This window comes from Mus pahari, chromosome 10 (genome assembly GCF_900095145.1).
Source record: "Mus pahari chromosome 10, PAHARI_EIJ_v1.1, whole genome shotgun sequence".
Taxonomy (NCBI): domain Eukaryota; kingdom Metazoa; phylum Chordata; class Mammalia; order Rodentia; family Muridae; genus Mus; species Mus pahari.
In genome coordinates this window covers 40,062,255-40,086,447 of record NC_034599.1, presented here as the reverse complement: position 1 = coordinate 40,086,447, position 24,193 = coordinate 40,062,255, and the positions used below count along the sequence as shown (strand labels likewise).

Here is a 24,193-nt window from a genome sequence, read left to right as displayed (position 1 = left end):
TGGTTGTGAGCCACCATGTGGTTGCTGGAATTTGAACTCTGCACCTTTGGAAGAACAGTCAGTGCTCTTACCCGCTGAGCCATCTCACCAGCCCCCAACCTCACTTTCTTAGTGGTGACTTTTGAAATGCAAAAGTCTTTTTGATAAATTCCATTTTATAGGTTTTGTTGCATTTGGGAGGTTATATCTGAGACAAGATTGCCTTCTGTCTCATTATTTGTAGGTCATTCTTAAGGATTTGGTCTAGCTTTAACAATAAATGTCACTTTGAACATGTGTAAAGTATTAGTAACAAATAAGAATAAAAGATATAGTTGGAAAATATCTGAACCTGCAATTTTATTAAACTAAATCTCACTTCATAGAAGTTATATAGATATACACTACCAAGTACAGCAAAGAAGTGCCTATTACTCCCATGCATGTATGCTACCAATCTCTTGCTGAGGTTTTGAGCTGTGCCAATATAAATTTTTTAAAGGGGGTATCTCAAAATAGGTTAGGATTTTGGTTGGTTGGTTGGTTAGTTTGAAGTAACCCTAGGTAGGTTAGTTCAAACTCACTGGATAGCGGAGGATGACCTTGGATGCTCAAGTCTCCTGTCTCTATGCCCCATGATGTCCCATTCACTACCGTTTTAATTTTCATGTTCCTTATCAAAACTAAGAACCAAGGTTGGAAAGACCCAGATTCAATACCCAGCACCCACATGGCAGCTCACAACTGTCTGTAACTCCATATCCAGGGAACCCTCACACAGACAAAACACCAATCAATGCTCATAATTTTTTTTTTCAAAATTAAAAACTAAAACTTAACCAAACTTGTAGGCTGTATACTGTTAGCACTGTATAAATAAATCTAAGTCCAACCCAAAATAGCGCGCTGCCTGGCATCTAATACCTGCCCAAAACGTCTTATACATTGTCCTTGTTGGTAGCGTTACTGCTTCTAAGCCACAACGAGTGAAACGGCTCCAAAAAGCCATAGGACAGGAGGGAGCGTGAAAAGCAAAAAGTCACAGTCTGAGTGCAGAGCCCGACGCCACAATATTGTATCTGCCCTCAAGAGATGGATTTCCAAGGTCTAGCTTCGTATTCCACAAAACTTCAAAACACACAGTCATCGCCAACCTTGCCCCGCCCCGCCCCGCCCCGCTGCCTAGCCCAATCCCGAAGCCACTTCCGGCCCGCCCCCTGCCCGCCGCCAGCAAGCGTGCGTGTGCGCGTGCGCGTGCGCCTCCTGGGCGTTTTCTCGGTCATTCGTGAAGCCCGACAACGCCCTACTTCCGGCACGGGGTAAAGACCCAACAGGCTCGGCGCTCAGAGATGATGTCAGCTCCGGTTGCCTTGCTGAGTCGGAAGTGAGAACCTTTTGGTCGCTGTAGCTGTGAGGTGTCGTCGTCCCTGCCCTTCCAGGCTCTGGTAAGAGGCAAAGTATAAGAGGAGAGTGTTGAGGTCGCGACCCGGGTTTCCTCCTAAGCAATGGCCAGTCGAGCATCCCCTGCATGCTTGTTCTTCTCCAGTGCTTGCCTGACCTGGGTCCGTCTTGAACTTCGACCCTGTCTAATCTGGAAAACCCTTACGGTGCTCCAGCGTCCGGTGGCTCTGCACATTCCCTTCTTCTTTGCCAAGTCCCTGCTAGGAAAGACCCGAGTGTGGGCTGTGTCTGCCTTTTGACTTCTTTTATCTAGGACCTGCGCAGGGTGGGTGGGTCTCCCTGCTGCCTACGAATCTCTTACTGGACCCCAAAGGATAAAATACGAAGAGTGAACCACAGTGCCAGATGCCAAGGAGACACCATGAAGCTCGAGTCATAGCAATCAAACCAGTAGGGCGTGTGTAGCAAGAGGTTGACTTTTAAAGCGAGTGACGGCTTCCCAGCTGTAGCTCTTTGGATTCTGCTCGAGTTTTTTGTTGGGTCGAGAAGACATTTCTCAAATTGAGTGACCATAAGTCGGAAGTTTTGTCTTTAGTGTTGTTCCTTTTAGGATCCATTTTTGTCTCCTAGAGCAAGAATGGGTTAAGGCTCAATGTCATTGACTTTTTTTTATCCCAGAGACATAAAATGGGACCCAAGACGAAATACCAGGGTTTGTTGGAGGCGGTTTTGTTTGTTTTGTTCTGTTCTTTTTTTTTATTTTGGGGGCGTGTATGTGCTTCACTTGATGAGATCCTAGCTTGCAGATAAAGTATTACAAGGATTTTTGTTAAGACAATTTATGTAACACTGAAGGTATTTCCAGGTAGACATGTTACTTTGGGAATAATTTTACATTCCAAAATAGAGACTTTATGGAGTACGATTTAATACAGCTTAATTTGGCCTTGGGGGAGGGAGTTGCTGGGGTTATAAACCAAGCCCTGGTGCATACTAAGTGCTCTAGAATAGAGCTACGCCCAACCCCACCTTAGCCATAGAACTTGGCTTTAGTAATCTGTTTTTCAGTGTTACGGATAGTTCTACTTTAAAACTGGATTGGACATGATCTTAAAATATCTGTATGCTCACAGGAGCCAACAGTGGCCTTAAAGGATTAGCAGCACTCTATATAAGTAGAAGCTTGAATCAGGAGGGAATGAGAGAATGTTATGGGTCCAATGGTAAAACACTTCCTAGAGATGTAGACTTTTGCAGCAGGTATGTAAAGTGAAAATGAATCAAATCCAAAAGCTTTGGGGTGCTGGTAGTTGTGCCATCCCAAAAGCTGTCAGGAGAGTGGGTGTGTTTCTGTGTGGCAACTGAAAACAAAGGATTTGGGGGATATTATTATTATTATTATTATTATCATACTGTTTCTTTTTAAAAATATTTTTTTAGTTTTACTTATGTCTATATATGTTTCTGTATATGTGCATGCCATATGTGTGCAGATGCCCACAAAAGTAAAGTGTATTGGATCCCTAAGAGCTGTAGTTATAGAATTTGTAAGCTGCCCAACATGGGTGCTAGAAACTAAACTGTGGTCCTCTAAAAGAACAGAAAGTGCTCTTAACCACTGAGCCATTTCTCTTCCCCCCCCCCCTCTCTCTCTCTCTCTCCTATTAAATAATCTATTTATTTATGTATATGTACCTGGAAGAGTGTGTGAATGCCCACAGAGAGCAGAAGGAGGTGTCAGGTCCCTTGTAGTTGGAGTTGCAGGCATTTGCGAGCTGCCCTGTTTCAGGTACTGGGATCCAGACTCTGGTCCTCTGGTAGAGTCATTTCTTCAACCTCTTACTTATTTCTGAGTCAGGGTCTCACTGTGTAGCCCAGGCTGGCCTTGGCATCAAGATCCTCCTGTTTCTACTTCCCACAGGCAAGGATTACAGGTATGCACTACTCTACTCAAGCTGGGAAATTTAAAATAGGTAGAGTAAGTATTAAGCCAAACCAGATATCGAGGGTCCATTTCACCAGACCTTTCTTTTCTTTCTAGGTACTTTTATTTTCATGTGTAAGCTCAATGACTAAGTCTAACCTGGATCTCCACAGAGGTTCTCAACAGGTGATCTATCGGCCCTCATTTTTTTCCTGTAAGTTGTCACATGATTTAGCCTTGCTTCTAAAGAAGGAAATTCTCTATATCGATTTTAAGTAGATACGAGAACAATGACTTCAGTGGGGTAGGCAAAACCTTGTTTTGTTTGTAACTTTTTTTCTAGTCTTCTTTCTGTTGACATTATAAACCACTCTGACCAAAAGCAACTCAAAGGAGGAAAAGAATTATTTGTGCACTTGCAAGTCACAGCCCATCACTGAGGCAAGTCAGGGCAAGAATTCAAGCAAGACCTTGAAGCACAACCTAAGGAGGAATGCTGCTTGCTGCTGGCTGATGTTTAGCTTGCTTGCTTGCTTTTTTTTTTTTTTTTTTTAAGATTTATTTACTTATTTTATATATATGAGTACATTGTCACTGTCTTCAGACACCAGAAGAGGTTGTAAGCCACCTTGTGGTTGCTGAAAATTGAACTCAGGACCTCTGGAAGAGCAGTCGGTGCTCTTAACCACTGAACCATCTCTCCAGCCCCATTAGCTAGCCAGTCAAGACAATTCCCCCAAAGAAATGTCTGATCTGGGCCATCTCAATCCAGGCTTTCCCCTCAGATGGCTCTAGGCTGTGTCAAGTTGACAATTAAAGCTGACTAGGGCAGCATTTGAGGTAATAGCAGGCTTATTTTCATTCTCTGTTGTACACATGCATAGGTACTGAAGAGCCACAGTGTCTAGCCTGGGAGCTTGGCCTGCTGCTGCATCTCCCGATATAACAAGTCTGTACCTTGAAGTAGCTCTTGAGGAATGGTGAGGTTACATGCAGCTTAGAAGTAATCACTTAGAAGAGGGAGACTGTCCTTGAACATTTGCTTAAGTGTTGTGGTTTGGAGGATAGTTTCAGACACAGAAGAAAGAATAATCAGACATGAACTTGTACTCGAGGGTCCTAGAGGCTAGCACAGTTGGTCTGCCAGGAGTGCTCTGTAGAACTTTTAAAATTCCATTATAAGCAGGGAAAAGATGTAATAGAAAGTTAGCGTGTGTGTATAATGGAAGAGAGTAGAATTAAAAAGGAAATGATGCCATTTGTGGTCTAAACCCTCTCTCTTGATAGTTTGAGAATCTGTGACCTGTTCTGTGTTCCTGTCTTTCAGCTTTCTTTTTATATATGTGCTGCAGATCATTGTCTGCTATCTAATGAGCTGCATCATTCAGTTGTATTTTTTAAAATATAAAATAACTCAAGCCAGGCATTGCAATACATGCCTATAATCTTAGAACTTGGAGACTGAGGCAGAAGAATCACTGTACATTCAAGGATAGCCTGGGCTACACAGTGAGGCTTAACTTTTTTTTTTTTTTTTTAGGCCTGGAGATGACTTAGTGGGTGGGTAAGAGCTATTGATGCACAAACAGAACCCAAGTTCAAATCCTCGACACCCACATAAAGAGCTAGATGTGTCTGTCTACAAGTATACCTGTAACCCTACCACTGTGGGGAGTAGAGATAGGAGGATTGGTAGTGCTGGCTGGCTGTCATCTTGGCTCCAGGCTCAGTAAGCCCCTGTCTCAAGGGAGTAAGGAAAGGAACAGCGTGAGATCCCTAGCATCCTCCATCGGCCTCCATACTTCATGCATGTATGCCATGCACCTGTATCACACACATATACACCCTTCACACTGGCTCATGTAATTTCAAGCTATGTCTGTACACATGGGTGCCACACACTTACATCACTGTACACACATGTCCATGTATATAGACTTCACAGTGGCTCGTGTAGTTATGCAGTTTGCCAACATACATGTGTGCTACACACTTATGCGTGCACATCACACTGGCTCATGTGGTTATGGAATTTGCCTATATACATCTGTGCTACAAACTTTTATTGTTGACTTTTATATTCTGTTTTCCTCTCTGCTTGCTTAATTTGGGGGTAGGGATTTTGTAGATGGTGTAAAGGTGGCAACTCTGGGCGTATGCTTTGCTAACCTAGCAACTAAGAAGAAAAAGAGTTCCCTTCTCTGTAGAGTCAGCCCAAAGACATTGTTCACTGGTTCCCATAAGCCTTGATGGCGTTTTTGCCCACTCTTGATCCATCACTTTGTCCTCTCTGCCCCTCCTGGAGCTCATAGATGAGATCAACACATCTGGACATATGTCTTGACTGGGCTTGGTACTCAGAGAAAAACTAAGTGTGTCATATTGAGGGAGAAGGTGATGATATTCCGCAGCCAAAATGACAAAGGATGCACTATACTTCTGCCATCTTCTAGACCTCAGGATACTGTGGGGTGTCGAGAACAGCAGTAGCTTGCTGACAGTGAGACAGCTCAGGATAGCATCACATGTATCAGGAGTAAATTAAACTACCCTCTGGTTGCATAGGCAAAAGCCCTCTCAAGAACTGTTAATTCCAGCATAAAATATGACAATTTTTATTATATGCAATTAAATATACATAGCAAAAAAAGAAAGAAAAAGTCGCTGAGTCATCTTTCCAGCCCCAGGTCTGTAGTTTTCAACCTATAAGCAGAGTTAGGTAACTTCACATGAATGAAAGACCCACAAACCTAACAGCTAGTCGGATTCTGCGTGTCAAGCCAGGCATGGTGGTACATGTTTGTAATCCTAGCGTTAGGTAGAGGCAGAAGGATTATGAGTTCAAGGTCCTCCACACCTACAGAGTGAATTTGTGGCCCACCTACATAATATGAAAACCTGCCTTTTAGAAAAGAGAAGAGAAAGGAGGAAGAGGGGGGAGGAAGAGGAAGGAGGAGAAGGGGGGAAGAGAAGAAATCATCATCATCATCAGGGTTTCTGTGCAGCTAAGGAATGTCCAGCTTCAACCTAAGTTGTAGCAGGCTGAACAGGTGTCACTTCGTTCTCCCCATGTGAATGAAAATTAGTCTGCCAGCTTAAAAACTTATGGGAAATCCATAATTTTTGTCATGTAACAGTGCTACAGTAGTGCACTAGTCAAAGGTTTAGGCAATGGAAACATGGCAGCCAGTCAGTGCAGTCTGTCTCTTAAGCCTTGTGAGTTTTAGCTGTGTCCAGTTGGTAAGCTGGTAACTATCTTGCCAAATATGTCTTGAGTATGGGAACAGGAATTGGCATGTGTTACTCCAAAGTATGGTATTCAAGGATGGGAAAAGGAAGGATGGTGGGGATATTACAGTGATGGTGTTATCTGCCCTTCTGAGTCTAATTCCTGTCCTTTGCATAGCCACTCCCCTAGGCTGGATGGAGGATACCTTAAAGTGAAATGACAGACCAGGAGAATAACAACAACATCTCAAGTAACCCCTTTGCTGCTCTTTTTGGCTCCCTGGCTGATGCCAAGCAGTTTGCAGCAATCCAGAAAGAGCAGCTGAAGCAGCAGTCCGGTAAGTAGAGGAGCCAGTAGCAGCAGATGCCGCTCCTAGAACTGGGTCTGCCCAGATCTTCCAGAGGAAGGGTTCTTTAGGAAATGAACCACAATTAGAACTTTTCTAAGTTTGGTACTGAAGTTGATTTGCTTTTATTGTCTGCCTCTGTTGGTTTGATGTTAGCTGTGGTTCATTTTGTTTGGGGCCTTCCCCTCTGCTGTCCCCTCACTCACATAAAGAGAGACTGGCTATCAGGTGAGTCCACAGGGCTCATAGCCAGTTGTGATCCCAAAGCTGTCAAGTTGTTAGTCAAAGGGGGAAAGGGATCTGTTAGTAGCTTTTTAACATAGAAAACCAAGGTTCTGTGGTAAACAGGCTGCATGCAGCTGTAGAAACCAGAGATTTTTCTGACCAAAAAAAGAGTTGTTAATTTCAGCACTTTAAAAGACCTCTCAGGGGAAGTGTATCTTTGGTTCCACTGAGTGGCCCCCTTTACAGCTCACTACTGTTAGGACAGATTGCTGAGAACTGAATCCTTTGCTTTAACATAAAAAAAAAAGAAAGACAAAACTCAGAATAATCTCTCACTAGCCAGAAAAATGGCTTTCCTCGTGTGGAACTGAATTTAAAATCGAGTACAGCTCCTTTCTATTGATGTATTAGAATACATTTCTAAAACCATTGTCCCTGGAGATAGTCATAATCTTTTTTTTTAAAGATTTATTTTATTGTAAATGCATACATACTCTATCTACATGTATACCTGCATGCCAGAAGAGGGCACCAGATCCCATTACAGATGGTTGTGAGCTGTTATGTTATGGTTGCTGGGAATTGAACTCAAGACCTCTGCAAGAGCAGCTAGTGTTCCTGACCACTGAGCCATCTCTCCAGCCTGAGTCATGATCTTTCAAACAAGAAATGACCACCCCTTCCCAAAAAGTAGTGGTTTTTATTTTAATAAAAGGAGAAATAATTTATGTCTTTGCTCCATTTATTTACAAAGTATATAGTGCAGGGGTATTGCTCAGCTTTGGCCTTGCTTGATGATTGAGATTGAATAAACAGAAGGAAAGCAAGGCAGACAGGGAAGGAAGGTTATAGATAAAGAAAAGAAAGTAAGTGCAGGGCTTTTTAACTGGCTGTAAGCAGGCTCAAGAGACTGGAGCTGAGAGCATTGTTAGCAGCAGGCAGTGGGAATGAGGCAGGCACGCGCCCTTCTGTTACTGTTTGGTATCTCAGCACCTGAGTTTGTCTACACTGAGTTTCTCGTGTCACCAGGTACAACCTGTTTATCAACAGCAGTTAGTATTCTGCCAGAACCTTTGGCCTCCTATTCTGAGCTCAGGTCTGCTCAACTCACACATTGAAGCATCTCTTACTTCTAAGAGTCTGGTCCAGATTTTCAGAAAAACATTTTGCCAAGAAAGCAAAGCAGTTGTAGACCCATGTAGTTCCTAGTGACTAGCATTATACTTATAAGAGCATTCCTGCAAGTGCCCTCCTGAGAGGCAGTCTTTGAGGTGGTCTATAAAACACTAAAGGGATTCAGTTGGTAAGGAAAGAGGGGTGGGGGGAATGGAAGACAAATGTAATAACCAATTTAAATATCAAATGATGGAAGTTTCAGTCTTACTAGTCTATAGAAAAGTACCCATTAAGGCTACAGTTAGGGGCTGGCAAGATAGTTCAGTGGCTAAAGGCACCTGCTCCCAAGCCTGAGGTCCTGAGTTCAGTCCCTGGGACCCCCGTGGTGGAAAGAAAGAAAAGACTCCAACAAGTTGTCCTCTGACCTTGTGTGTGCTCAGTAGCAAGTATGCAACCACACATACACTCTCTAAATAAATGTAATTAAAAAAAATTAAACAATTAGCTTTTTGTTTGTTTAAAATGTCATTCTCATCTTTATTTTTGGTCATAAACATGTTTTAACAGCCCCAGTTTATGTGTATAACTATGACATCAAAAGCAATACGATCTTTCTAAAAACTACTCAATGGTCACTTCACCTTCAAATAATTATAAGTAGCAGGGTGGAGCAATCTGTTTCCATGTGTGCTAGAAGTAACGATCAAGATCAGGACACAAAACATTGTTCTACCCTATATACATGTCATACATGCACAACAATAATATGTAATTGTTTTTTAAGTGGAGGTTTGCCTACACTAGCATCAACAGTAGTACCAGACCCTAGAACTTAAAAAGCAAAATCTCTTCATATGCTCATGATGATGGAGTGTCCACCTAGGAGAATGCACATAGCAGGATTAGAGCAGTACTTGGAGTGTGTGACGAGGGCATTTTTCTCAGATTAAGTAGCTTGAACATTTGGGGCACTTTACAGTAACTAGCCCTTAGTGGCAGGCATCACCCAGTGCAACATTTCAAACAGAGAAGATGCTCAAAACATGCTGGCAGCTTACTCAGATTGGATGGTGTGCTTACTGAGTGAACCCATGTGTGAGAGTATGATTTCAGGATCCAGTTAAGGTATATGAACCAAGAATTTGACTTAAAGTAGTTCATGTAACTATACTTCCTTAAAGAAAGCTTGTAAGTGCCTGGTGGATGTCAGATTGCTGGTATAATGTTAAGAGTGACCAACAGCAATCTAGCACCCAAGGCTTCCAAAACGTAATGCTAAAATGCTTCCCCTAGAAGGGTTTCAGTAATCTGAAACATTCACACCCCAGTGGTCAAACTCTCCTCCCTAAAGTCTAAAGAAGTATGAGGCACTTTCATGCTCAGGAATTGTGTGAATGTTTAGCGCTCCTCAAATGAAGCAGTGAGTGCTACAGAGGTCCCATAATTTAACAAGTTAATCTTGAAGTCCCAAAAGAGAAGAGCAAGATTATTGTCAACTATATGAATAGAACTGTCTAACATTTACAGTCCTGGCTCACTTCTACCTGCTTTTGGATACATTATCGATCTCATCTTTTGTATCAAGAGGACATCCATGCTTCCAGACTCCCTTTGGCCCAGTGGCACCTATTGCCACATCAGTGACAGAATCAGGAGTCACCCATCTCAGGATCATGAGGAAGAGATAGCTGGGCACAGCCAGCAAAGCAAAACTGGCCTGTAACTGGACCACGGTGAGAGGTGAGCCGGTTCAGCCTCCTGTGCATCGGCAGCATCCACCACCCTCTCGTACCCCTCAGTTCTCTCAGCCATGGCCCTCCAGGTGAAAGCACCTTTACCGCATTGTGGATGGTTTCGGGAGCTGGTGATGTCCCCCACTTCACTTGGAAAATAGCTTTTTCTAGCCCTTCACACAAAGACTTTACTGAAGATTCACATAAACTAGAAAGGTTCTCTGGATGCTAACAACTTGTAGACCACAGCTGGTGGCTTCCAGAATCACCACGCAGAAGGCTTCAGACAGGAAGGGGTTAAGAAAAGTATGTCCTTGAATTAAGACATTTCTGATATCCTGTGTTCTAAAGCTTCCAAAAGCTACACCCTGTATCTTTCCCATACTTGTAAATATTATTCTTTGGCCCTTCTCCAACTAAACAAGTTAACTGGAGACATTTCTGGCAGAATTCAGGTGTCATACCACTGAGCAGTTCAATCACTTTTCTGTAAACGAGTCTGCTGATGACAGCAATAGTTATTACACTGCTGTGCGTCCTAAGAGGTTCTGGGGTGAAGTCAGTAGGATCTGTAGCGTTAGGAATGATGGACACTCTAGGACTTAGTGTTGCTTTTAGTGCAGTGTTTTCCTTACTAGTATAAGAAACACAAATGGTGTGCTTTATGTCACCAAGAGACACAGAAGCTTAGTTTGTAAGCATAGAGCTGATGTCAGCAAACCCGAAGAGGGAATAGTCTGTGAAGACTGTTTTGAGTCTTGGCATGGAAGTGACAGAGCATTATGGGGTATGGCAGAAAATGAACTGTGAGAATAGACAATTGTAATTCTCCCCCAAACACTTGGAGTTCTGTCACTTGTCATTCTGCAGTCAGCTTTCTCCTTAGTGAAGGGTAGTAATGCTCAAATGGTTCCCTTCACCTTTTTTTTTTTAACCTGCCTTGTGGCTAGGTAGGCCTCTCCTCCATGAGTGCCCTCCTTTCAGTGTAGAGTCCTCTATTCCCACACTGCCTCTGTAATCAGATCAAATTTTATTAACAAGAGGGGCATTTTCTCATACAGCTAGGTGGAGATAAAAGCAGTCTCTCTGAGAATAACTTACGTTAACTTTCAAAATACTTAAGCTCTTTTAAAATGTTTGAATTACATTCAGAGTGTGTGTGTGTGTGTGTGTGTGTGTGTGTGTGTGTGTGTGTGTGTGTGGTGTGTGTAAGTCAGAGCATAACTTGCCATGTTCAGTTCTCTCCTTCCACCATGTGGGTTCCAAGACTGAACTCCAGGCACCAAGCTTGGCAGCGAATACCTTTATCCGCTAAGTGATCTCATCCGCCCAGAAGATCTCAGGCTCTTTTAGCCAATAGTTCTACTTAATGAATTTCTCTTACAAAAATACTCAGCTAATTGAACAAAAACAATTAGATTACACTTAGTACTACATTACTTAAGATCATGAAACCCTCGAACAGCTTTCATGTTCATCTGATGAATGAACAGGGAGTTTAAGTGGCTATGTAAGTCATAATAAAGGCAAGAAATGCATGACAATGTAACTATTAAAAGGAGTAAGGCGGGTGGGCCTGCTAGTACAGGCCTTGAATCTCAGCTCCTCAGGAGGCTCAGGCAGGAGGATGAACACCCACATACTTAAGTTTCAGGCTGGCCTGGGCAATATGAGACACTTTCTGGAAAAAAAAAAAAAAAATAGGGCCGGAAATACTGTTCAGTTGGTGAAGTTCTTGCCTAGCTAGCACAAAACCACATAAACACTGGTGGCGTGTGCATCCCTTTGATTCTAGTAACTTGGTGGTAGAGACAAGGGTTAGAAGGATTAGATCAACCTTATGGGGAGTTGGACAAAAACAGGAGCCCCTGTTTCAAAAAACACAAAACACACAAAGATCTAATAAACAGAATTAAGAAGGTCTCTAATTACTTACAGGAAAAATTGTTGGTGTTGATAAGTTAAAACTAAAACTAGTTGCAAGGCTAAAGAGATGATCCTGTGGCTAAGAGCACTGGTCTTCCAGAGGTCCTGAATTCAATTCCCAGCACCCACATGGTGTCTTACAATGATCTATAACTGTAGTCCTGTAGGATCGATGCCCTCTTCAGTGTCCATACATGTAGATATAACACCCATAGACATAAAAGTAAATCAGTACATCTTTAAAGCTAGTTGAGGGATGGTAAGATATGTCAGTGGTAAAGACATGGCTTCCAGTCCTGATGACCTGAGTGCAGTTCTCTGCACTCACGGGGACGGAGAGAACGGACTCCCCTGAGCTGTTCTGTGATCTCCAAATGCATGTCATAGCATATAAACATCCATGCACATACAAAAATATAGGGGAAATATCTTAAAGTATGGTACTGATCTGTCATTAAAGAGATGGACAGGTAGCTCAGCATGCACATCCCCATACACAGAATGCACACGCATACATCATTTTAAAAATGCATCTTAAAAAAAAATACTCCTGAGAAGGTGTCTCAGCAGGTAAAGGTGCCTGAATTCAAGCCCCAAGACCCATATAGAAGGAAAAAGCTGGCTGCTACAGGCTGTCATCTGACCTCTACAAGCATACTAACATATACTGCCCCCACACAAAATAAATGTCAAAGAAGGAGGGGCAGCTGAGAAGAACAACAGGGTTTTTAATAAAAAGCAGTGGTGATGAATATGAGGACAGGAGCCTGGAACACTGTGGAATTAAGCAGTTATCTGTAGGGAACTGGTCCAGGGATCCCTTCCACAGGATATATCCCTGAGTGCCAAGTTACCAAAACAAACATGTTCTTTAGGGAAAGGCCATACAGTTAAAATAATTAGAGTCATTTGATCTACTTGGTAACTCTTGTTTTTTTCTCTTAAGATTTGGGGTTAGGTAATGATGCTAATTTTGGCAGGGAGGGGTACAATTATGGGTCAAAGTGATAAAGTTTACTGTATAGAAGGCAAGATTTACAACCAGAATTTCCAAATCCTAGAATGCCCTTGCCTGGCTTGAGTTGCTCACTAATGAGATGAATAATTTGTTTCACATCTACAATTGTCCTCCTTGTGATTACATTCATTCTAGGTAGTGTGTTTGGTTCTGAGGAAGGAGCAGTGTGTAACAGCTTACATGTTCCGGCAGATGAGCTCCCAGCAAGCCCAGATGACTCGGACAATAGTGTGTCAGAGAGCCTGGACGAGTTTGACTACTCAGTGTCCGAGATTAGCCGCTCCTTCCGGACACACCAAGAAATGTGTGAGCAACTCAACATCAATCACATGATCCAGAGGATCTTCCTCATTACTCTGGACAACAGTGAGTTGCAGACTTGCACCATTCAATATCTATTCTTCCCTCTTGGCTTAGGCTAGGGACTACTTTGGTTCTTAGGAAAAAAGAAAACAAAACAAAGCTGCTATGTCTAATGGTTAAACCCACTCCTGTATCCTCAAAACACAGGGTTTACCTTAGTGAGGTTTTAATTTCTTAAAAACAGTATTTCAATAGATGGAACTTCTGCTGCCATGTTGATGTCTTCTTCCTTAAGAGAGGAGGAGAAAGAGTAGCTGAACCCGGTTGTGTCTTGGATGGATGCTGAGAGGGTCAGAAGGGGATGGATGCTGAGAGGGTCAGAAGGGGATGGATGCTGAGAGGGTCAGAAGGGTCTTACCTCTGTGCCCTGTCTGTAATTCAGCTCTAAGCTTAATACTGGCGTCTGGAATTTTTTCCTAAATGTCATACTGAGAATCCACACAGTCTATGCTTTGTAACTACTTTGTGTATCAAGATCACTGTGGTTATTTCTGAATTCAAGAGACTTGCTATCAAGATCAGTTGTTGGAAGCTGAGCACAGCAGTATATGCCTTTAGTCTCCAGGACTGGGGAGGCGGAGGCAGAAGGGACCACTTGAGCCTAAGTGTCGAATACCAAGCTAGGCAACGTAGAAACAAAACCAGTGTCGTGAGAACAGGAGCATTGTCCATAACCTGTCAGATGGAAACTTTCACAGGTGATCCAAGCTTGAAAAGTGGGAATGGCATCCCCAGCCGTTGTGTGTACTTGGAAGAAATGGCAGTAGAGCTGGAAGATCAAGACTGGCTTGATATGAGCAATGTTGAGCAGGTACCTCCTGATAGTGTGCTCTCAGCAGAACAGCCATACTAAATCCTGGTCATTCTCCTGAGGAGACTTTGCTTGCCTCTGCCTCTCCATTGTCTGTGGCATTGCCTTTTGAACTCTTCCTGTCTACCCTGGCCACAAATCCAAATTCACTCATTGTTTAAGAGCCTGTTAAGATGTCATCGGAGTTGTCAGAAGAGTTGTCATTCCCTCCTCTGAGTTCCTTATCATGTACATTTTATTATGTGAACTGTCACTGTCTCTTGTGGCTTTTTAATGAACCTGTCTTATCATTCCTGTTAGAGTCTTTTTTTTTTTTTTAAGATTTATTTATTTATTTTATGTATGTGAGTACACTGTGAGGGCATCAGATCTCATTATGGATGGTTGTGAGCCACCATGTGGTTGCTGGGATTTGAACTCAGGACCTTCGGAAGAGCAGTCAGGACTCTTACCCACTAAGCCATCTCGCCAGCCCCCTGTTAGAGTCTTAAGTTCCTAAGACAAGGCCCATCTCTTTTTTACATACTTTCAAAAACCCAAAACTGGTCTGAGGAGATGGTGCACAAGTTAGGATGCCCATCACCCACTGAAGCTAATGGTGCTACATGGGACAACAATTTCTCAGTGCTAGTGGGGAGCGGGAGGAGAGAGCAGAGTGTCTCTGTGGACTTGCATGGATGGGAAATAGTGAGCTCCAGGGTTAATCAGAGTTCAGGGGCATGAGGCAGAGAGTGACAGAGCAGGACACTCCATGTCCTCTGGCCTCATTCCAGTCCTCACAAGATCAACTACAGAAGACAACATCTGTCAAGTACAAGTGTTTCCTAGTGTTTCAGAACCCACAATAATCAGACTGGGTGTTTAATTAAAAATAATAAAGGTTTTAAAGTATCAAGAGGAAAGACAAATCACTTGGCATTTCACTTTCACACTTCGTGTCTTTGCGTCCAGCAGGCACATGGCAGCGTAGATTTTACATGTAGGTTTCTCACCCATGCTTTACGCCATTCAGCACGGAACTGTTTGGTGCCTGCTCTGCTGTGACTTTCCCAGAGACTGAAGTCTTAATTACAGTAACTATGGATATAATTAGTTTCTAACATTCCTGAATAAGATTACCCCCACCCCATTTGAAACTACATTTGATTCTTGCCAAAACACGTATCAGACTTCTTATATCTTAGTGCTCTAGGATTTACCTTGTGATAGTTTAGCATTTTGTTTATTTTTCTTAATAGGCCATCTTTGCTCGGTTATTGCTTCAAGATCCAGGAAACCACTTAATCAGCATGACTTCCTCTACAACTTTAAATCTCTCTGCTGATCGTGATGCAGGAGAGAGGCACATCTTTTGTTATCTTTACTCCTGCTTCCAAAGAGCCAAGGAAGAGGTAAATGAGTAAGCCCCATGGAATTTTAAATTATCTTAAGCGATGTTAGCATGTGAGAGAGGGTTGACTCAGTGTCTTTCATGCTATAATGTGTATTTTATGGTATATCTGGCACTATTAGGTTGTCTTCGTCTCCTTTTTGTGGCTTGAGGTCCATCTCTCCAGCTAACTAATGTCTCCTGTTCTCTATACAAACTTCTCTAGAAATCACTATGCAGACAGACCCTGTCTAGAAAACCCAAAAGAAAAGAAACCAGTACTGTTTGGGATATGATGGTTTTCTATCCTGTTTACCGTACCTTGCTCCATGTTATAAAAGCTATATGCTTTTCTCTCTTCGTTGCAGATTACCAAAGTTCCAGAAAACCTACTCCCCTTTGCAGTGCAGTGCAGAAACCTCACTGTGTCCAACACTCGAACAGTTCTCCTCACCCCAGAGATCTATGTTGACCAAAACATCCATGAGCAACTGGTAGATTTGATGTTGGAAGCTATTCAGGGAGCCCGTGAGTATAGAAGCAAGGTCTTTGAATATCTGAATTTAGAGTACCAATTTAAAACTCCTCTAATGGCATTAGAGGGTCTCAGAGTCATTATGATTCTGACAGAAGTTAAGAAAGGAAGCTTACACCTTGATCTTCAAGCCTCAATACTAGCAGAATTCTCAAAGATACCATAGAGGGCCAGAGAGACGACCCAGCAATTAAAAGCACTTTTAGCTGCCCTTCCAGAGGACCCCAGTTCAGTTCTCATCATCCACATGGAAGCTCACAGCAGCATGTAACTTCAGTTCTAGGGGATCCACTGCACTCTTTTGGCCCCAAAGGCGCTGCCTGCACTTGGTACATACATGCAGGCAAAGCACCCATCCACATAAAATAAAAGTAAATAAATCTCAAAGAGCCATTGTTGGGAAGTGGGTATCTAGTTTGTTGGTCAGGCAGTAGTGGAACATTGCCTAGCATTGAACTGAACACGTCTTCAGTTCAATTGCTACATCACAGCAGAGACAGACAAACAGAAAGCAAAAGTGTAAACACATAAAAATTGTCACGGCCTCCTTTCTCATCTGTCTACTGTTAGATTTTGAAGATGTAACTGAATTTTTAGAAGAGGTCATTGAAGCCTTGCTGTTGGATGAAGAGGTTCGAACATTTCCTGAAGTCATGATTCCAGTGTTTGACATTTTACACAGCCGAATAAAAGATCTGGAACTCTGCCAGATCCTCCTATATGCATATCTGGACATTCTTCTTTATTTCACTAGGCAGAAGGATATGGCCAAGGTAGGTCTCAAAGCATGGTATTTTCCTGGTGCTGACATCTTAATAAGTTGATGCTTCCTGTCCCGAGGACACTAGAACATTGCCTATAGAAAGCCAAGTGTGGTATCACATGCATTTGGGAAGTGGCAGATCAGTGCTATCCTCAGCTACACAGTAAAGTTGAGGCCAACAGGCCTGGGCTGGTGGGCTGGTTCAGTGGGTAAAGGCCATGAAGTCTGAAGAGCTAAATTTAATATTTGATGTGATAGAAGGAGAGAACCAACCCCTACATACAAGTTGTCTTCTGACCTCCACACTACACTCATGGTGTACATACATACACACACACACACACACACACGTATTAAAGGAGTGAATAGATAAATAAATGTTTAAAAGTTTTCTGTAATTTGAGGCCAGCCTGGATTCTACAAACCTGGCCTTTAAAGGGGGTGGGGATTGTATAAGACTAAATTCTTTGAGACCCCTGAATCTTACCACCTTTCTGTCATCATACCATTGAGTAAGTAGAATCTGTCCTCCTGCAGGTTTTTTTAGAATACATTCAGCCCAAGGACCCCAGCAATGGGCAGATGTATCAGAAGACCTTGCTGGGAGCCATCCTGAATATCTCCTGCTTGTTAAAGACTCCGGGTGTGGTAGAGAACCATGGCTTCTTCCTGAATCCATCCCGTTCCAGTCCTCAAGAGATCAAAGTACAGGAGGCCAACATCCATCAGGTGGAACCGCCTCCCAGGGTGTCTGTCACAGCCCCTGCTTTGAGATGACCAAGGAACCATGTAGGGATAAGGCTGCTTCAACCTGTTTAGGAAAGCTAATTGGTCTGGTTGGCGTTTGTCATAAAAACATAACAAAATTGCCCCCTTATTGAGGGGGTGGGGTGGCATATGCTTGTAATCCTAGCACTTAAGAAATAAGATTCAGCGGGTCATCCTGAGCTACATAGCCAGAACTAGGCAAACCTACACTATAGGAGAAAGGGTCTCAAAAATAATGGAAGGGGTAGGGGAGGGAGTGGTGCACTTCTTTAATCCCAGCACTCGGGGCAGAGGCAGGCGGATCTTTGAGTTCTAGGACAGCCAGGGCTACACAGAGAAACCCTGTGTCAAAAAAAAGCGGGGGGTGGGGGGGAGGCAGCAAAGAAATCAGCCTTGACACACACCTATAATATAAGCAGACAGAGACAGGCAGGCTTAGTCTACATGGTGAGTTCCATGACATGAAGAAAAAACCTATCTCAAAAAAAGAAAAGAAAAATGTCACTGTCTTCAGGTCCTTCACTAAAAAAGGGGATAACAGTTGTGGGTATCACATCTGCCTGGTGTGACAGTGCTGCACACCCTTTCGGTCCTTGCCCTACTTGCTAAGACACTGTCAATCCTTATGACTAGAGCCATCTATCTTATAAATCTTCCCTTTCCTCCTCTTTATGCATAGACCTATTAACAGAATTTAGCAGTAGTCTGATGAAGAGGCATTAGATAACCAAACACGGTACACTTAAGTGTCCCGTTACTGTTAAGTCATCATGGTGCTGTCAAGCAGGTGTTAAGCAGACTACAACAGTGGCCAAACAAACTGGCCTTGGTGTGTGTGTGCTTCTTGTAAAGAAGGATTTACTGGGACCATCGAGATGGCTCAGTGAGTAAAGATCTTATCATCCAGTCTGATGCCTCGAGTCTGTTCCCCAGGGCCCACACAGTAGAGAATCTGCTCCCATACATGCTCATACATGCTTCCTAGCTTGGTACTCCCACATACAACTACACTGACACTGAATAAATGTAATACAGAAACTAAAAACACTTATTGACTACAACCATGCCTATCTGTTTCATTTATGGCTCAGTGTCATACTATAGTGGTAGAGGTGAGTAATGCTGTGACAACCATTTGAAAAACTGAGCCAAAGGATTTACACCTAACACTGTACCAAAAATCCCTACTGTGAAACCTATTAAATCTGTGCAGTTTGGCAGCTGACCAGAAAATGTCTCCTAAGTATCCAGTAATATGTATAATATCTATTACATATAAATAAATATATATCAGAATCAGGAAATAGGTACAAAGGAGAAAAGGGAAAGGTTAAGATTAGCGTTTATTTAAAAACCTGTATTTGCTGGGGCTTAGGAGTAAAAAAGAAAATACCAGGATTGTGAAATTGGAATGTTCTGTGGTTGTGTTTTCTGGCTAAACAGTTCATGGCTCAGTTCCATGAAAAGATCTACCAGATGCTGAAGAACTTGCTCCAGCTCTCTCCAGAAACCAAGCACTGTATCTTGTTCTGGCTTGGAAACTGTTTGCATGCAAATGCAGGCCGCACCAAGATCTGGGCCAATCAGATGCCTGAAATCTTCTTCCAAATGTATGCCTCGGATGCCTTCTTTCTGAATCTGGGTGCTGCCCTCCTGAAGCTGTGCCAGCCATTCTGCAAACCCAGATCCTCCCGGCTCCTCACCTTTAACCCCACGTACTGTGTCCTCAAGGACTTGAATGATGAAGAACGAAAAATTAAAAGTGTGCATATGAGAGGTAGGTGGGGAACTGGGTTCTTCAAAACAGTGAGTGTGTCTCACCTCTGAGGCATTTGCTCCCTTGGCCTTTGAGAAAGTGTCCCTTGTTCAAAACAGAAGAGAACAAGTTAAATAACGTGGAATTTTGAAAAACAGCACCTGTTACCTTTTAAATGTTAGGCCTTGGGGAGACCCTCCTTCTGGTTCTGGCAACCTTGGATATTCATTTCCTCATCTTTTATAAAATGCAGTCACATACAACTGCTATCCTTCTTGAACTCAGAGGTTCCAGAAGAGGGCAGACGGGTAGGTTAACGAAGTAGAAACAGCAGTATGGTTGAACAACCGGTTCTGCAGAAGCTGGAGTCTTCACGTCTCAACAGACAAGTCAGGGTTTACCAGGCAAGGAGCAGGCGTGGAGAGTGTGTCGGACATAGAGGCGGCAGCCTGTGGAAGCAGCAGCACTCACTCACTGACAGAGGCAGGTGGTCTTTGAGTTTGAGGCTATCTACAAAATAAATCTAAGGAAAGAATGTATTGAGGAATAGTGAGAAGTTCCATGTAGTTAGAGCAAGGTATGGGATTGGGTGGTAAAGAGTGGGGTGGGAGGAAGAAAGCTGGCACCATACTGGAGAAAACGTGAATATGGAGAAGTGAAAAGGAATGGGCCCTGATCTGTCACTCACAATGAATCTCTTGTTGGCTTTTGATTGATTTCCTTCTAGGTTTGGGGGCATTTTTTTTTTAGCCTCTTATAAATTAAAAAAAAAAAAAAAAAAAAGCCGGGTGTGGTGGCGCACGCCTTTAATCCTGGCACTCAGGAGGCAGAGGCAGGCAGATTTCTGAGTTCGAGGCCAGCCTGGTCTACAAAGTGAGTTCCAGGACAGCCAGGGCTATACAGAGAAACCCTGTCTTGAATGAATGAATGGATAGATAGATAGATAGATAGATAGATAGATAGATAGATAGATAGAAAGAACATCTGCACAAAAATAACTTAAAACACTGAAAAGCAAAGAATAAGTTGAAATGGCCAAGTGGTAGTAGCCCATGCCTTTAATCTCAGCCATCAAGACACAGAGGTAAGTGGATGTTTGTGAGTTTGAGGTCTGCCTGGTCAACAGAGCAAGTTCCTTGAAAACCAGAGCTACACAGAGACCCAGTCCCGAATGAATGAATGAATGAATGAATGAATGAGAGAGAGAGAAGGAAAATGGCCCATTCCCTATCACTTGGAAAGTATACAGTATTATCACTCATTTTAGGATTTTTGCTAATTTCATTGGTTTAGCCAAAGAGATTTAGCTGTTTCTGTAGTTATCAGGAGGCCAGAAAGTGCTTTTAGACAAGGAAGTAGTTGGAGATGTGTTACAAGGAAGATATCATTGTAGCAATATGGAGGCTGAGGGAGAGTGAAGCCCAAGATCGATGTCTGTGGAGAGCCGTCCATCACCATTCCTTTTGCTTCTTCGAGGTTTGGACAAGGAGACCTGTCTGATCCCAGCTGTGCAGGAGCCAACGTTCCCCCAGAGCTACAACCTTGTGACGGAGAACCTGGCCCTGACAGAGTATACCTTGTACCTGGGATTTCACAGGTAACTCCTTTGATGTCTTGGAAAAGAACTGTGGGTCCTGTTAGTTGTGTTGGCAGTGAGTCTAAAGAGCCCTGTTAGGATGGCACAGAAAAGTCACATGCACTGGTTTAAATTGACCTGAGTCCACTTTGTACAGATTACTTACAGGGTGGTTTTTTTTTAATCTCTCTTTAAAATTAACATTGTGCTAATATTTTCTCCACATTTTGCCAACTTTTCAATCCCTGCCTTTTTGTTATTATCTAGGAAAATCTAATTACTGTCATTTTACATTTCACTCCTTTACCATTGAGTTCTTATTACTTCTGATGCCCAAAGACAAGAGACAAAACTTTTGCAAGTTGAGAGAATGGTGTAAGGGATTCCAGATAGACAATCCGAGCACATAAGAGCTGCAGACCTGAGAGGACTGCTTCTAAAGACTGGAAGGCTGAGAGCTTGTGTAGATGTTCCAAAAGTGTCCATTTCTAGCAAACCAGCCATATGTCAACAGTTTTCCCCTTTGTTGAGCAGAGAATGATTTCCAGGATAAGAAAAATACGTCAACTCATATGTCTCATCTGTAGAAAGAGTATTACGGATGCTGGGGTTTTTTTAATTGGTGGAGGGAGGATCTTTCACTGAACCTGGAGCTCACTGATTGAGCAAGACTCCAGGATCCTCCTGTTTCTGTGTCCTGGCATTAGCACCACAGGGCACACCAGCACACTGGTGTTTACATGGCATTTGGACCGCAGGGCACACCAGCACACTGGTGTTTACATGGCATTAGGACCGCAGGGCACACCAGCACACTTGTATTTACATGGGTGCTGGGGATCTAAACGCAGGTCCCCTTGTTCGCATGTGCAAGCAGTTTATCAATTGAGCCATCACCCCAGACCCAGGAATACTGATAGTTTTGTTTGTTTGTTTGTTTGTTTGTTTGTTCAAGACAGGGTTTCTCTGTAGCTTTGTCTATCCTGGAACTCACTCTGTAGACCAGACTGCCTCTGCCTCTTGAGTGCTGAGATTAATGGTGTGTATCACATGCCTGGCCTAGAATACTGATTTTTTTAAAAGCATTTTCAGGATACTTAAATTAATGTAGGTTTTGTTTTGTTTTTTTTAACTCCTCCAGCAGAAAATTCATAGGGAGGGGGATGAAAATGTCTTTATTAGACAGTGTTTCTGCCCTGTTGTTGACATTTTAAATGTCACAGAAGTTCAACATGTGCTGGATCTGCTCAACAATCTAAATTCAGACCTAGAAATGCCTGGCATCTAGTTTCCTACAGTCATTCTAGTAGCTGTCCGCAAGATCCAAGGGAGTGATTTAGGATTGTACATGTAGAACCAGTTATCAGTAGCTTTTAGTTCTAGGTCTTCTTTTCAATATTAGAGTGAAATTTTGTGAAGAATAATTATCATATTCTTCAGAGGGCTGGAAGCTGCTCTTAGGTTGTGTGCCTGATGGTGGCTGCTTTAGGTGTGGTTGTCAGAATCAAGCCTTTTTCACCTGCTTAGTTTTCTCACTGTGCAAAGATTATCCTCTGACCCCACCAGTGTACTCTAAAGCTTGTACTGGGCTGCTCATACTCTGCCTCATTAAAATGCCTGTTTTCCATAATAACCACGCACTCTGCGCCCTGCTCCTGTGAGAGGCCACTAACTCTCCATAATTAGCTTCAGATTTGTTGTGCACATGGTAACCTTTTCTGAGAACAGTGCACCTTGCTTCTGGCCAGCTGGTAACTTTTGTGAGTGCCTTCTGTGTCATTGACCCTGCAGCTTTCTACAAATGTAGAACACTAGAAAAAACAAACAAGGATTTGCTTTTCAGTGTGGTCTATACTACACTGCCCCCACATGGGCCTCCCTGACCTAGTCTCTTCTGCTTTCTTGGGGGCAGGTTGCATGATCAGATGGTAAAAATCAACCAAAATCTGCATCGGCTGCAGGTTGCCTGGCGGGATGCTCAGCAGAGTTCTAGCCCTGCTGCTGACAATCTCCGTGAGCAGTTCGAACGCCTGATGACCATCTATCTCTCTACCAAGACTGCTATGACTGAACCCCAGATGCTGCAAAACTGCCTGAATTTGCAGGTGTCCATGGCTGTTCTGCTGGTTCAGCTGGCCATAGGCAATGAGGGCTCACAGCCAATAGAGCTAAGTTTTCCTTTGCCAGATGGCTACAGCTCTTTGGCTTATGTACCAGGTAAGCAGCCTGTCCCTTGGGACCATCCTATTACTAGCCACCTAAGTTTAACTGGGTCACCTTGGAAGCTTAATCCTCAAGATAGCCTTCCTTAGTTAGCATTTCATTGTTTTTACAGAAGCTACTCAAACTTACAAGAATCTCCTGGCCAAATCATGGGGCCCCAGTAGTTGCTTCTCCAGCTTTGTGTCCCTGATACTGGGACTGTCAGGAAACAGCCTGCCAGAGATGAACTGCAGTCAGGGTTTTCACAGCTCTTAGTGTCTGTCGTTAATATTGTTTGACTTTCAAAGATTCAACTGCCTGTCTAACTCTCCCTGAGGCTTTTGGGTTTTTTGTTTGTTTATTTGTTTTGTTTTCAGGAAAAAAAATCCCCTCATACTAACACAGAAGGGAAATTGTGTGTGTATGTATGTCAGTGAGGAGTCAGTAGATGTTGTTCACTAATCAGATTAAATGTTCTTGAACACTGTGCTGGTCTCATATTGCTATGTAACAAGTTATTCTCCAAACATAGCAGCTTAAAACAGCAAACACTACCTCACACAGTCCTCTGCATCAGAAATCCTGTAGCACTTGGCTATGTGATTCTATCTCAGAGCACTAATGAGGTTATGGTCAAGCTGTCAGAGCCGTAAGACTCTGAGGACTCAACGAGGGCTGGAGGATCTACTTGCAAGCCCAGTCGACTAGTTGTCAACAGGCCTCAGCTGCTTGCCAATAGCCTAACACATCTCTTAGTGCCTGCCACTCACGATGTGGCAGCACAGGTGACCAAAATGAAAACTGCAAACTCTCTCAGCTAATCTTGAAATGTCTCTACTGCATACACCGGGGTATGTCCCCATCTAGATTGATGGCAATATCCTCTACTGCATACACCCGGGTATGTCCCCGTCTAGAGTGATGATGATGTCCTCCGCTGCATACAGCAGGGGACTTCCTAGTTTAGAGTTATGCAGAAAGAGACTTTGCAAAGATCTGAGTGCCAAAAGGGAGAGCAGTTAGAGGACTGCCCTGGAGCTCCTTACTGCAGTCACCTAGTGTAACTAGCCACACCTAAAGGGCGGCTTAAACTGTGGCCAACCTATGCGGGCACACAGTGCTAGTGTAAACAGTTCTTTTTTTTTTTTTTTTT

General features: G+C 43.1%; 1 protein-coding gene and 1 pseudogene across 1 annotated transcript in view; one reads left to right on the top strand and one right to left on the bottom strand.

Annotated features, from left to right (window-relative positions):
- Positions 1-1,308: 1,308 nt before the first annotated feature.
- Positions 1,309-24,193, top strand: part of Ube4a (ubiquitination factor E4A) — a 35,782-nt gene continuing 12,897 nt past the window's right edge. Inside the window, exons 1-12 of the mRNA XM_021207003.2 lie at positions 1,309-1,424; positions 3,422-3,518; positions 6,711-6,870; positions 13,033-13,263; positions 13,959-14,071; positions 15,310-15,462; positions 15,809-15,968; positions 16,546-16,748; positions 17,276-17,467; positions 18,950-19,283; positions 20,739-20,859; positions 22,751-23,055. Coding sequence (XP_021062662.1) covers positions 6,750-6,870; positions 13,033-13,263; positions 13,959-14,071; positions 15,310-15,462; positions 15,809-15,968; positions 16,546-16,748; positions 17,276-17,467; positions 18,950-19,283; positions 20,739-20,859; positions 22,751-23,055 — 1,933 coding nt within the window. The 5' untranslated portion in view covers positions 1,309-1,424; positions 3,422-3,518; positions 6,711-6,749. The remainder of the gene's footprint in view (positions 1,425-3,421; positions 3,519-6,710; positions 6,871-13,032; positions 13,264-13,958; positions 14,072-15,309; positions 15,463-15,808; positions 15,969-16,545; positions 16,749-17,275; positions 17,468-18,949; positions 19,284-20,738; positions 20,860-22,750; positions 23,056-24,193) is intronic.
- LOC110327536 lies at positions 9,761-10,816 on the bottom strand (annotated as a pseudogene).